At 47.4% G+C, this 15,110-nt stretch overlaps 1 protein-coding gene and 1 long non-coding RNA gene across 2 annotated transcripts in view; one reads left to right on the plus strand and one right to left on the minus strand.

Annotated features, from left to right (window-relative positions):
• Nucleotides 1–15,110, minus strand: part of Ift43 (intraflagellar transport 43) — an 88,247-nt gene that overhangs the window by 18,830 nt on the left and 54,307 nt on the right. The window contains exons 4-5 of the mRNA XM_005004833.3: nt 6,040–6,072; nt 5,253–5,296 (exon numbers count right to left, since the gene is read on the minus strand). Of these exons, the coding sequence (XP_005004890.1) occupies nt 5,253–5,296; nt 6,040–6,072 (77 nt within the window). The remainder of the gene's footprint in view (nt 1–5,252; nt 5,297–6,039; nt 6,073–15,110) is intronic.
• Nucleotides 7,414–13,356, plus strand: LOC111757559 (uncharacterized). Its single transcript, XR_010044947.1, has 4 exons — nt 7,414–7,815; nt 10,913–11,042; nt 11,789–12,040; nt 12,534–13,356. It is a non-coding gene; the product is annotated as an uncharacterized LOC111757559 (long non-coding RNA).

A 15,110-nucleotide genomic window follows, 5' to 3' on the forward strand; every position in this document is an offset into this window, starting at 1 on the left:
GTCTGAGGTCAGGCGCAGAGTGTGAACAGACTGAGCATGTGCAACTTCTGGAGGTGGTAGGAATGTTCAGTGTATACTGAGTGTGGTGTGATGACTTCACAGGGTATTTATACATTAAAATTGTACATTTATTCTTTTAAATTTTTAAAAATTATTACACTTTTGTGGTATACCTAATTTTACATTCATCTTGGGGAGTAAGTCTTTGTGCTCAGCATGTCTGATTCTTTTTATTCCTCTTTCCTCTCTTCCCTCTGGCCCCCCTCCACCTCTCAATCCCCTTCTCTCGTTGTCTTCGTGGCTGTTGCTGTTTCAGCTCATGTTTGTGACACACACTGAGTACGTGCGTCTAAGGGAATCGTGCCTGTACATGACCCATCTTAATGCTTTCTACCTCCCCTCTCCCTGCCCCTCCAGCTCTTGGGTACCTTCCCATCTGCAAAAGATCTGTCTCCCTGTCTTCTTTTATCACTTTTTATTTTGTTCTTTATATTTTCAATTTCTCATGTTAGAGAAACCATATAGTATTTAAGCTTATATGCCTGATTTAGGTCACTTAATATTATATTTTCAAGTTGTTTCTATTTTCCTAAAAATGCCTCACATTCATCCTTCTTTATAGTAGCAGAGTACTTCATTGTGTGTAAATACCACATTGTCTTTACCCACTCATTTATCGATGGACATACAGGTTGCTTCCAAGATTTAGCTATTAAGAATCAGAGTGCTATGAATGCTGGTATGCATGTATCATTACATCATGACATCTTTAAATCTTTCAGGAAGATGCCTATAAGGGAAACAGCTGAGTTAAGTGGTAATGCTAGTTTCAGTTTTCTGAGCAATTCCCCATTCTGGTTTCCACAGTGGCTGTACGAGTTTACATTTCCACTACTAATACAGGAGGGGCCCTTGTCACAGCTGCTCCACCAGTACTTGTTGTAAACTGTACATTTATTTGTTTGTTTATGCAGTGATGGAGACTGAACCCAGAGCCTTCACACTAAACTGTATCTTCAGTCCTATTTGTTTTGAGACAGGATCTCACTAAGTTGCTAAGTTGACCAGGCTGGACTCGAACTTACAATCCTCTTGCCTCAGGTTACCAGATGCTAGATTACAAGTGTGGCCCTCACACTTTGCTTAAATTGTACACTTTAAAAGACAAGGTTTATCATACACAAATCAGATCTCAGTAAAATTAACTTTCAAAAACTTTCCCATAGGTTGTTTTGGGAATTAAAGTTGGAGAAGACACAAGACAATGATGAGCACTTGGTAATAAATGTTGACGCTTCTGTTGGTGGGCAATGGGTTCAAGAGTGGTTGTTCTCGTGGGAGTCAGAGGACCTGAATCTCGGAGTCCTGCTAGCTTATCCAATAATCTCTAGGCCTCAGTTTCTTAATCCCAAGGGGCCCCCAGAGTTCCCTGGGCTGTGGCAATGTCCTTCCAAAGTGGCCAAGTGCAACAGCAGCCAGCACGGCCCCGGTAACACGCATTCACAACGTGTGCCAGCTCTGGCATTTGGGGTTTTGCTGTAACACTGAAAAGTCACTCCTTGAAATACTGCATTTTTCCATAAGAAGAAAGTGGAGTGAGGAGAATTTCAGACGTCCTTGGAAAGGAGCTGGAAAGAGGTTCATGGCAGAGGGGGGACGCTGGGGGAAGAGGACCAGTGAAGCAACCCTTGGACAGGATCATGAACTGAATTCTTTTTTGTGCTTCAATTTGTAAGTTTCTGCCAAAGAACTCTATGATCTTTTTTCCTGAATCTAACGTTTTCCTATTTAAAATACAAGTCTCTTGGTGTTAGAACAAGCACACAAGCAACAGGGGACTGAAGCCATCCAAAAAGACCTGCTGCAGGAAACGACTTGCTGTATTCTCCCTCCTGGGTGCGACTGGGGCCTGGCCGGGTCTCCACGCTGCAAACTGCCAGCTTCCTCGCACCTCCCTCACCCAGGCCCGGCCTGAGGATCTCGCTCCAGAAGTCCGATTCCCACACATACTGCTCCTCACCCCCTTCATGCGTTCATTAATACCCAGGGGAGACGCTGCCTCTAGTCCTCCTGTCCCATGCAGCCAATGGTTGGAGCAGCTGACAGTCTGTGAGAACAGGCAGATCACAAGTGTGGTGGCCAGCAGCTACCAACCTCCAAGCTGCCAGTGCAGCCCGGCAGAAGCATTCCAGGTATGTGTCTCCCGCTTAACGGGATCACTGGCACTCAGTGGATGGAGAAGTCCAGAGGCTAAACAGAGTTCAGTGGGTAGAACTAAAAGAGAAAATCTGGCACAAAGAAATGAGGCTGGACAGCAAAGAATATGCTGAAGGATGGTGAGCAGGTAGACTGCTATTTTGACCTTTTGTGACTACTTTTCTTTCTTGAAACCCCTCCGCACACTTTGGTATCTGGGATTGAACTCACAACCTTGTGTTTTCCAGGCAGGCACTTACGCTGCTGAGCTAAGCCCTGGCCCCTTGAACTCTTTAGAAAGAGATGAGGCAAAAGCACTTGTTGACATGACTCCTGCCCTTAGACAGGTCTTTAGTGGCACCACAGCTAAACTTCAGTGTCAAGCCTGTAATTCTGGCTACTCAGAAGGCTGAGGCAGGAGGATCATAAGTTTGAAGTCAGACTGAGCAATGTAGCAAGATACTGTTTCAATGCAACCAGAGCAGGTGGGACCAGGGGATGCAGCTCAGTATCAGAACACGTGCCTAGCACGGGTTCAACCCATAGCACCGTGAAACACACAGAAGACAAACAAAACTTCTGCATCATATGTCAGTGTGACAGGTATTTATCTGTGCAGTTTACTTAGATTAATTCATTTCTCTAGTCCCGGCTCTAGCTTCAGATCTGCAAACAGCCTGGAAATCTGCATTTTACCCCCATCCTGGAAGCTACCTCACAGATGTCCTCTGGACCCTCACCACAATCTTGTCATTACTGTGTCATCCGAGTTTTACACATTTAATTCTCTCCCTCTTCGTATGTAGTCGCAAAGCTGTTAAAAGAAGGTTCTGGGACGCTGAGAGAGTAACCGGCCTCCTGCTGTAAACAAATAGGTGAGTGTTTATGCTGTTCTCAGACATACAGTGGCAGGCAGCATGCAACTCTGACCCCTGAGAAAAGGGAAATAATGAAGAAGCCCAGAGTCTTCCTGGCTTTCCGCCTAGAGTTCTTCCTGGGCAGTGGCACAGCAGGCAGGACCCGAGCCAGAGCATGGAGGCTTTGCTGAGATGGGGAGAGACAGGCTCAAGTTTAGGGGGCTGAAATTTGAGACAAAGAGGCTGAGAAACTGGGGAGCGATGTAAAGGAAAAGTTCCAGACATCTAGACCACCTGAATACTAAGTCAGGCCTCTGTAGGGTGAAACACCACAGGAGCAAGAATTCCAACAGGAAATGTGTGCACTGAACCACACTTAAAAGCGGCTAGTAGGGGAAAGGATACGTTACACACAGGGGAACAAAAGTAAGGGTGACTACTGACTGCTCATCAAAAATAAGGCAAGACAAGAGACAATGACAAAGGGCTGGGGATTTAGCTCAGCGGCATAAGCGCCTGCCTTGCAAGCAGGCAGTCGTGAGTTCGATCCCTGGTACCGATAAAAACGAAAACGACAAAAAAAAAAAAAAAGAGACAATGACACAACTAAGGACTCAAAGAAAAAGAAAATTATCAGTCTAGAATTTTATGTCTGCTGAAATGTGAAGGCTTTCGAACAAATAAAGAAGAGAGACTTTCTTAATAGAAGCAGCAGAAAAGTTAAAAGTTCTAGTTGAAGGAAACTGATGCCAGCGAGAAACTACAAAAGCAGGGCCGAGAGTGGCGGCCACGGCTCTAATCCCAGCACCTGGGAGGTGAGGCAGAGGGACAGTGTGAGTCCGTGGCCAGCCGGGGTTACACAGTTTAAGATCAACCTGAACAACAGAGCAAGACTCTGTCTCAATAAAACAAAACAAGAATATACAAAGGAATAAGGAATGTGGAAACGGTAAATATATGGGTCCAAAGATAAATAAAAAGTGTTGCTAAGTTAGGTCTTGTGTTCACTTTCCACAATCGTCATCAAATACTTAAGACAAATAACACAGAAGAAGAAAGACTCATGTGGCTCACGGTTTCAGTCCAGGACTGACCGGGACGGCTTTAGGCCTGTGACAATCATGAAGGAAGGGCATGCAAGGAAAGCTGATCACCTCGTGGTGGCCCAAGACAAGAAAGAAATGGAAAGAACCAGAGAAGGACCAGAGCCCAGAAACAGTCCCCAAGATCGTATCCCTTCAACTAGACCCCCTCCCGAGTTTCTATCACCTTCCATAGTGCTGTCAAATGATGAAATCAGAGTCCTCATGATCCAATCGCCTCCCAAAAGCTCTACCTCTGAACACACGAGGCTTCTGGGAGACTTTCATATCCAAACCAGAGCAGACTTTCATATCCAACCATAACTTCTACTCCTGAAGTGTCTTTCCAGAGATACACACAGAATTTATCTTTCCAGTTTTGAACACAGGCTTGTGCTGAGCCCCAGCTGCTGGCTTTTTCAGTCCTGTTTCCTTCTCATCTACAGAGTCAATACTAATTGACTACTGTGTGTCATGTACTGTGATGCAAAGATAAATAAGAGGTGGTACCTGTCATCAAGGAGCTCAAAGCCTGGGGAGAAAACAATCAATCTAACAAAAAAATAAAGTGTGATACCTCCTACCTGGTCTCGAATACTGGCTCTCGTCACCTAGAAGCGCTGTGACTTCAGGCAACTTAACCTCTCTACATCTTGGTTTCCATGAGTGCAAAACAGTGACGACAATAATACTACCTTACAGGGTTGTGGTTTGAGTCTTGCTTTAACATAGAGATGCTGGCAGAACTGGCAGGGCCAATGCCTGGCATATAATAAACACCCAATTAGTATTTGTTCTAGTTGTTACAGTGGAGGTTTATCAGGGAGGTGGTGAGAACACAGAAAAAAAAATATCTGAGCCAGACAGGGAGTAGGATGGGATGGGAAGGTTGCCAGGAGGTGCTACTTCAGCTGGGTTTTGAGGACAAGTAAGGTTAGTAATAAAGAAGGGCATGAGGCACTGAGGCAGAAGACAGAACCCTCAGTGGGGACGCACAGTGACCTGGCCTGAGTGGCGAGACTCCTGCAGAGGTGTTCAGTAGGGCCGCAGCCCAAGAAATTCCTGGGGGGCTGGGTCTCTCCACCAACCTTTTTGATATCCTTTAAGGGCAACTTACCTCCATCATCGGATTCATCCAGGTTCTGCTGTCTGAGGCGGTGACTGGCCCCCAAAAAAGAAGAAAAGGAGAGATGCAAGTGAGTTTTGACACAGAAAGAAACAGCCCTCTTTTTACTTTTTATTGTATTCATTCTTTTTTCCTCAATAAAAATGGCACCAAGTCTGCCCTGTACAGCGGCACAGGTGGTGTGATACACTGCCAGGGAAGGCAGCATTACACAGACCAGGACATGCATGCATCCCCCGTCATAGACTCTTACAGTCACCTTTCTCTAGAAACTTTCTTGCTGGGGAGTGGGGTGGTTATGAAGGATCAAATCCAGGGGTGCTCTGTCTCTACACCCCAGTGCTTTTTTTGTTATTTACTTTGAGATAGGGTCTCACTAAATTGCCCAGGCTGGACTTCAATTTACAGTACTTCTGCCTCAGCGTCCAGAATGGCCGGGATTGCAAATGTGTGGCACCATGCCCAGCTTTCCTTTCTTTCTGATGTCTTAGGAGAAGGCCAGATTTTAAGAATCTGGCACTGCTTTGAGGTCATACCCTAAACTTGGGCATACAACTTTAAAAGCCACAGTGGGAGACTTAACCCGGCTCAATGGCACAGTCCAGACCCTCGGCTGGGACAGCATTACCCAAACTCTCAATGCAGTGTACACAATACCGTCCCACCACAGTTAGGTTCACTTTTTTAAAAAATTCTGTATTCAACACAGGCTGAATCCTAATGACCAGCGAGACTGCACTGCTGAGAAGGGTCACCATGAGAAACGCAGGAGACGTACTCTTCTATCTCTTCAGAAGCCTTCCCTCCCAACCTGAAAAATAAAAAGACAAGGTTTTTGAGAACCCACACAGCCATGGGTTGGAGTAGTGAGTTAAAAAAGGGTCTCCAGGGCAGGACCAACTCAGTACACCCCAAATCTATTTGTCCAGGCCCCACCGCAGCAGGAGGGAATCACAGACCCCACAGCGCCTTCTTAGCACCTCATCCCAGCACAAGTCCAGTGCAGGTTCAACAGGAAACTTCAAACCAACAGAGGTGATGTGGTGCCTCCCCTGATACCCACTGGTGAAGCACTGCCTTATGGCAAGGCTCTGGGTCTCATCTGGGAGAGTCAGTTGTAAGCGTGAGCAGCTTTTCAGGAGCAGAAGCTCCAGCACAGGCCCAGCAACCACTGTGCTGTGCCGCTCACATGAAGGACCAGAGACTCTGTAAGTGGTGCTGGGGAGGAGCAAGATGCTCCTGAGATGCCCCATGAGAACAAAGCATCTACTTGACTCACCTTTCCTGAAGCAGCAGCTCTCACACATCAGGTGTGTGAAATCCATCTGGCAAGCCGGGTCGGCCTGCAGGCTGCCAGGCCTGGCAATAAGAGACTTTGGACTCAGCTGGTCTAGGGGTGGAGAGCCAGCACCATGACTTTTAAATAAAGTTTCATGTTCTTCTCATCTAAATTCACGTCACTACTGACTCTCTGAGAAAGGCTAATTTAAAGCCTCTTAAGTGCCAGGTATAGTTATGCGCCTATAATCCCAGTGTTTGGGAGGCTGAGACAGGAGGATCACTGTGAGTTCAGGCCAGTCTGGGCTACATAGTGAAACTGTATCTCAAAACACACACACACACACACACACACACACACACACACACATATACACACACACACAAGGGGGGATATAGCCAAGTGACGTAAGTGCCTGCCTGGCAAGTGCAATGTCCTGAGTTCAATTCCCAGTACCAAAACAAAAAAAGTCTGCTAAGTTAACAAAACGCTGACAATGATTAAAGTTGAATGTGGGGTACATGGTGTTGATATTTCTGTAAGTCTGAGAATTTCCACAATAACAGAGGTATTTTTGTTTTAAATGAATTCTTTGGAGTCAGGATCACAGCGCCACCCAGAGCCCAGAGGCAGGATGCACCAGAAGCCCTGACAGTCTGGTCCACAGACCTTATGGGTAAGAGCTGGACCGGACTCAACCATCAAGTCCTACAAGATATAAATAACTCCTCCAAGGAGAAAAGTCAAAAAGTAAAAATAAGTTAAGCTCAAGTTTAAAATAGATTACCTTCCCTGAAATTTGGACTACATCAATGGTACCATTTAAAAGGTCATTAAACCACACGTCATTTGAAAGAAATAGAAAATGATGGCTGAACTCAGGAGGAAAAGGGAATGGGCACAGAAGCTGTAAGAACAGGAAGACCTTCCAGGCTGCAGCTTCTGAGTCTTAAAGACAGGAGACTGAGTAGCAGGGTGAAAGAGCCCGCAAGGGGGCAGTGAGGGAAGCCAGGTCAAGCACAGCAGGAGGCTGCGGGCGTCACCGGCATGGCATTGCTGTGTACTGAGGAACCCCACGCTGTTTCAAGGCAAAGCATGAGAAAGTGAATCCTCCAGAGCTGCCAAGTCCCCTCCTGCGTGGAAGGACGGGAAGCTCTTGTCTTGGCTCCTGCTGTGGCTTAGGACCGCTGCTCCTAACCGTCCTCATGAAGCTACAGCCTCACTGTCCAAAGGACTCCAGCAGTATGCTACAGCAGGAGTGCTGGACGAAAACGGGTAAGAGCAGACCGACAGGGTACGAGGCTGGGACCCTGGCCAGCACTGCCATTTGCACATGAGCTGTGCGCATCTTGGAAAGAAACAATAATGACAGTGTTAATCTTCGGGGGTGTGGGGGGGAGAGGCTGCTTAATTGCCATCCATCCACTCAACAACAGAAAAGGGGGTGAATTTAATATTCAGCTTAATTGCTGTGGAGCCCACATCCTGTTTGCTCTCCCTCTAGGGGGAGCCCCACCCACCTCATTTCCCTCCACGGAGGAAAGAGGAGATCACAGCGGCTCCCCGGCATGGGCAGCAGGGATGCCCTCAGGTGGTGTGTTCTTGGTCCCTCTGCTAGAAATAACAGGTTCTGGGGCGTCTTCTGCCTGGTGGGATGGAGCCTCTGCCACTGATCTGGGTCACAGATGATGAATGGTCACTTTTAGGCCTTCTCCAGCCTGTAAATGAGTTTTTTCTGGGCCAGTTGACTTTATTTAACATGAATTCACTGTTCAAATGGGGAGATTGTGTACTGAAGTCCATCCAGATACCTAGATTCTCCTGATAAAAAGCCTGGCAACTCTGGGCTTGCAGCCGAAGAACCTGACTCTGCCCCCTCCAGGATCCCTAGAGGACCGGCTCCAAATCACGGAGTCTACACTGATGGCTTTCTTACAGGAATCAGGAGACAAGTGAGTGTTTCCCACTGGAGGTGGACATCAAATGTAGGAAAACAAAAGACAGGCGAAGTGGAGGCACGTCTCAGAGAACTGGCAGGGAGTGTGTTTCTTTAAAGAAATACACATGTATAGGGGCTGGGGATTTAGCTCAACGGCATAAGCGCCTGCCTTGCAAGCAGGCAGTCATGGGTTTGATCACCAGTACCAATAAAAAAAAAAGGAAAAAGCAGGATTTGGGGGCTGGGGATTTAGTTCAGCGGCATAAGTGCCTGCCTTGCAAGCAGGCAGTCGTGAGTTTGATCCCTGGTACCAAAAAAGAAATACAAATGTATAATAATTCATACAGGATTTCAGGAATATGGTATAAAACACCACTTTGTGGATTTATTGCATATGCTTAGTCCCCAAAGACTTCAGGAGGTACAGTTACCTAGAGCCCAGGATACACAGAATCTGGCACAGCGTGTTTTAAACTACAGGTCATGACCCATTACAGAGTCATGAGGCAAGTCTGGTAGATTACCATCAGCACTTTTTTTCTTCTTTTTTACAGCATAAAAAAGAATTAATGCAAGAAAAATAAGTTTTATATGTAAGCTTTTGGTTTTAGCCTTATGTATACATATAACCCATCATAATATGGGATGTATTTTAAAATTCCTAGTGAGGGGTTAAAAACACCAAAGAAACAAAAACCTAAAACGCAGTAGCCTACCACAGCCCCCCAAAGTGGGTAAGTAGAGAAGGACCTGGTGGTGAGATGTGCCTCCTACAGATTTTGGGCAAAGAAGCTGAGGGGGAAATTGTGGGTCCTAGGTCACCCCCTCCTCACAGGCACCCTTTTTGCTAACTTGAGGAAACTGAGGCCCGTGTGGCCTGGTCCTGGCACCACGGCAGACAGTCTGCACAGCCGTGGTCAGCACAGCCCTGGGCTTTCTACCCACTCCTACACCAGGGGCCTTGAGCCTTCTCCCTTGGATGTAGCTACCAAAGAGCTGGGAACTTGGCGACAGTCAGAATCACCTGGGGATTACAGGAAGCGCTCACAGAGACTTCTCGGTGGTCTCCACAGACTATCACGGCCTTGGGTGAGCTCTCAAAGTAGTTTTAGCAGCTCCATTTACACACAAGGGCATTGCCCACTGCAGCCCAAATCACAGGGCTCATCGGTGACAAGGTGAAACTAGACTCTCACCTGAGGGCCCACACGCATCGCCCCAAGTCTTTTCAGAAGCAGGCTTCAGCTGATTTCCCTGCATCCTGAGGGTACCTCAACATCTGCTTGGATTTCCTATGCAGACGGTCCCTTCTTATGGAAGGCAGTGGCTGGCACAGAGAATTGAAAGCTGGAAAGAATCCTTTAAACAGGTGGTTCTTTACACAACGCAAATCACACCTGGGAAGTTTCTTGATGTACATGTGCTAGGCTCCCCTAGATAGTAATTTCTACAAATAAGCCCCAGTCAACTATCAGAATCACTGCCTTAACCTTATTTCAAGTATCAGGCTGAACAGTGCAGTTGCTAAGCAGCAGAACTGAACCCTACCTGCCTTTCCCTTCTGCCTGACATAGTTCCCCTGGAAGTGTTAATAAACTTGCACTTCACCTAAAGGCTGAGGTGACAAGGAAATGGCTGGGGTCCTAAGTGCCTACACTGAGGCCTGTGTACCCCAGTCAGCTGTCCTGAGAGTGACACAGGAGTCCCAGGCATTGGTACTCAGCAGGCCAGAGCAGTTTGGACCGGATTAGAGATGCTCGTTCAATATGCAAACTATATAGCTTGGACAACGCTGAACCAGCACTCTGAAAAGTTAATTAAATGCCAGGTTTCTTTTTAAGAGCTAGTCCATCACTTGCTGACTGCTTTGGTCATTTTGTAGAGCAGAGCTTTCCTTCTGGACAATCAGAGTAAATATTCTCTTCACCTCCTGCATCATGGGCTTAGGTGACAGAAGGAAGGACATGCTGGCTTCCTCCTTCCCTGTGATATGCCTGACGTGGTCAGTAGCTAGGCAAGGGGAAAACTGTGGTCATCTCGGTGTAGGTCTTTGACAACTGCCCAAAACAGTCATCCATGAAGCTACCTCATATTTACAGGTGCCTTTCTCGGGCACGGGGCAGGGAGTCATCTTTCTATTGCCACCTTCCTTTATGCCTGGGCCGCTGCTCAGCTCTCTGCTGGTGCCCTCCTGGTTTGCATCCCAGCTTCTCCCTGACCTCTGCTTACTTAGTTCTCCAGTCTGATGGCTAATGCAGCCACTCTTCCTTCAGGCGGGCTCTTCCTAGACACACCTGAGGACAATGGCAGGCAGCATTCGCTGAGCCTGCTGGGCACCAGCCAGACATTCTCATGCATTACTATCATTGTATGCTGTATTCTCATGCCATTATACATAGTGTCATAGAATGACCATGTTACCTTATTTTACAGGTGAGGAGACCTGCGCTCCCACAGGCAAAGTAACCTGCTGAAGAATCCAGCTCTTAGCTTCTCTGCGATAGATATACAGCAGTTCCACACAGAGAAGAACGCTCCTTCTGCAGACTCTGCTTCAAATACAGTGAGTACTTTCCATGAGGGCATGCTTTCAACCTATAAAGGGCTGTGGCTTTGCCAGGCCTGACAACCCTGGCTTAATTGTTCTGGGGGATTTATTATGTATGTTTTACTTGCAACACAATAGCTTGCCTTTTAGCTAAAAAGAGCCTGTCTAGCTAAGTCATCCTCACCCAATTCCTTTCCTTTTGTATTTCTTTTGCTGAAATGCAATCCCCTTTCTCGGCATTCAGAGGCCACACTGATGTGCATTTAGTCACTGAGGACAAGCTCCATCTTGCTGCCACATCCCATGACTGCAGCCATGCAGGGCTGGTTGCACTGTGGGGCTCCAGGGTAAAGATGTGCTATGAGGTGAGAACTCTCCCAGCTTGCACAACTTGTCCTCACTGTTCCCCTGCTGAGTCAGGGGCCTGGCCTGGTCACCGTGATCGAGAGTCCACACAAGCAAGACTGTGTCTGTGAGGCTCACCAGTGGTCTCACAGACCCGTGGCTTCTGGGGTAGGGTGCCCAGAGCAACCTACAGAGCCCGCCACCAAGCGCAAGGCCCTCCCTGCTGCTGCCAGGTTCCATATGAAGGCTGCAAGGCAGCCCCGATGCAGACACCATCCCAGCTGAAATGTTGTAATGGAACGCTGCAGAGATCTAAATGGAGATAAAGTACCACGGCTCAGAGGACAGCCAGGATGCTATCTTTATGCAGCATGACAATGTTCAGTGGTTAATGAGACACCGTTAACCTGTTTTAGCAGGGGACATAACTGGGATAAATGGGGAAGAGTGTCCTTGAAGCCGCTTAATATCCATGGCGCATACCAGACCCTGGACTCACCTCCCTGCTGCTGTATGTCAGAACAGGCTTCTGACAGTCCAGAAGAGGGCACTGGAGCCCATACAGGCCCTGGGAAGGTCCTCCTGGCCCACCCCTCACACAGCACTGCTCCCAACCCGCGGAGGAATGTGAAGTTTTGGCAATGGGGAGCAACTACTACTTGTTGCAGGTGAGAAAAAGCTAAAGTCACAGTAGGATGCTCACTGTAAAAACCAAAAATTGTTTTTTTCTGAGGGTGCTGGAGATTGATCCCAGGGCCTTTGTACTGAGCTGCATCCCCAGTCCCATCCAACCCCCCTTTCGAAACAGGGTCTAAGTTGTTAAGTTGCCCGGGCTGGCCTAGAACTTGTGATTCTCCTGCCTCAGCATTCCAAGTAGCTTAGATTACAGGTATTTGTTGGTGAGCCTGAGGCCACATTCATAAAGAAAAATTGGTGAGCAGAAGAGCAGGAATGAGATTAGAGCTAAACAGGCACCAAAGTTACTTCACATTTTAAAAATGTCCTGCTCCTCTGAGGAAAAGAAATCAAAGTGCCATCTTTTTGCAATGTTCTCCACCCTTATAATTCTAAAATGTCCAATAAAAATCACGCAATTGCTTCTAAACCTCGCTGAGGTAAATGTGACCCCCCTCTGAGAAAAAGAAGGCATTTTTGTTCCAGATGAGGTCACCAGCAAATTTCCAAACCAGGAGTCTACTTTATAAACCAAGTGACCTGCCAGATATGGCTTCACAGCCCGAAACTGCAAGAAACCCATGATTGGACCATGGCCATGCTCCACGCAGCGCTACACAGAGAGCTGGATGCTTGGGGTCCTGTGCTCTCAGAAGTCCGCATAACACCAGCAGAGAGCCACACGAACCCAAGTCTTCCTTAGTGGAGACTTTTCCTCACTGACATGGTTCCTGAAAGCTGAGGAGCCCGTCCTCCTTTCCTCTCTTGCCGAAGTTTTTACATCACATGGGAACTTTGGTAGGTATTGTATTTTCTCCCTTCTCTTAAAGACAAGCAGAAATTCCCTGACACCCACATTTTGGCATTTTTGGGGTTTTAGGTCACACTAGATCATATTTGCCTCCTGTCAGCATAGTTCATTAATAAGGCAGCTGGGAGAAAGATGAAAACGCAGGTCCCTGTCCTGGGTGTCCCCTTGAAGCAACAGCAATTCCTGGGTGAGGTCTGCCCCCTGCTGGAAATTATTAAAAATGACATCTTTGTTGTGATTCAAATTCCTAAAAGGATTTTCTGTTTTAGGAAGAAAAAAAGGATGAAATAAACAGAACAGCTTTTGTTACTTAAAACAGGCGTGAGAAAATATACAGTGAGTTAAATATCTGCCCTCTGGAAAAAGTGGCTGAGGGTTTAGAGCTCTAAGGTATCTTAACCTTGTTTTATTCAAGAGGTCTTTGCTAGATTGCTAATTATCTACCAGGCACAAATGAGAGGTGCTGAGAAACAGGGATCTTTTATTCAGGATTTTAGAATCTTGTGGGAGAAAACAATATTACAGAAATAATACTAAACTCATAGTACAGGGCCTGAGAGGTCCCGCTACCATCCAAGCTGGGTAGCCGCTGGCTGGGTGAGGAAATAGCAAGCAGGAGTTGCTTGAGGGCCCTGAAGGGAGCCCCACGCCGGCTGGGTGCAGAGCTGGGCTAGAAGCCGAGCAAGGCTCACACATGAGCCCTTGGTTTGTGCTGCTAGCTCTAGAATGGCCCAAAATTCACAGGACGGGTAAGGCTGGCGCAAGCGAAACGTCACAGAAACACAGAAGAGGGAAGCAGCCACTCTGGTGGGGAGAAACTGGGAAGGCTTTCTGGTAGACAGGCAGGAAAGCCTCGGAAGGAAGGACACAACCTGAATACAGGCCAGACGCATGAAGGGGCCGTGCGCGGCAGGAATTAGCAAGGGAACCCGATGTGGCTGCTGCAAACGAGGCTGGTGCCGGAGCGGCTGGGCAAGCAGGCGGACTGCACTAAGTAATGCCCACTGTACTCTATAAGTACACGCACTGCCACGGGTCAGTGATCAGGGAGGAGCTGCGGGGCCAGGGGTTAATTTCCATGGGGTTCTTTTCCCTCTTCAAGTTATTTAAACCAACATATAAAGAGCCATGTCAACGAATATGCAATTTGCAACTCACTTTGTATTTTGCGGCAATGTAAAAGCAGCACAAGAATTAACCAGAAGACACTGTCACTCCTCCAGCAGCCAGCTGCAAACGGAGGCTTTCCCGCTATCAGAGAGCCTGCGGGCTGCTGGAGACGGAGAGCTGTATGATTTGCCACCAGTCTTGCGGAAACACAGCTCCCAGCATGCAGAGTGAAATGAGGCAGGACGCCATGACTGAAACAAGTAGCTCACAAGGCAGAGGCAGAGGTAAACTTCCCCGAGCTTCTGGAAATCTTCATTTCAATTCAGTTTTAACTGCCGTATGGAGCGGGTCTTTACCTCTCCCCAGGAGAAGTTTCTGCTTTGTAACAGAGACACCTGCAAAGACTTCCTGTGAGCCTATTATTTTCTCTGCTCCTCTATTACATCTTGTGGCCCTCTCCACCTCAAAGCCCACAGGCACACCGGGACTGGCCAGCAGGTAAGTGCACCAAAAGAAGGTCCTCCTGTTGTCAGAGGAGCTCCAACACAGAAGAAAACCCAGATTATGTGAGGAGCTTCTATTTCACGTGCATATTTATACCTACACATAGGCTGCTGCTTATATTAAAACTGCTTTTGGTTGCTTCTCAATAAAACATAGAAAAGAAGAGGGAAGAAATAGGTATAATGTTCACAGATGCATTTTTTTTTTTTTGAGAGAGAGAGCAAATCCATCTAACGGACAACAGGAAGATGGTTTCTGTGGGGAGAATTTTAACCAGTGGCTGGTGTCTCTCATCACCCTCTCCTGGCTTCCAGCTGCTCGTGCTGCAAGGCAGCCAGTCCCTCTCAGCACAGGCTGGCTGGCTCTGGGGACACACACTTTTTGCCTTAAAAGTTTTTCTGTTCAATAAGAATGCTTTATGTGATCAACATCTCATTTCTGTGCTCAGCACTCCAGGTTTGAGAATGGGCAGCACAGAATGTGAGGCACATTCCATTATCCTGCGTAGCGGTGTGACCTTGGGCAGTGGGGCAATGTGACATTTAAGGGCCCTTCTATGACTGGGCAGCACAGAGTCACTGAAACTTTCCAAACCTTACTTTCTCCACCTCCAATCGGAGGGAGTGAGATTCCACCAC

Source organism: Cavia porcellus, unplaced genomic scaffold (genome assembly GCF_034190915.1).
Source record: "Cavia porcellus strain 051 isolate PalLab524CR breed Dunkin Hartley unplaced genomic scaffold, mCavPor4.1 scaffold_31, whole genome shotgun sequence".
Taxonomy (NCBI): Eukaryota; Metazoa; Chordata; class Mammalia; order Rodentia; family Caviidae; genus Cavia; species Cavia porcellus.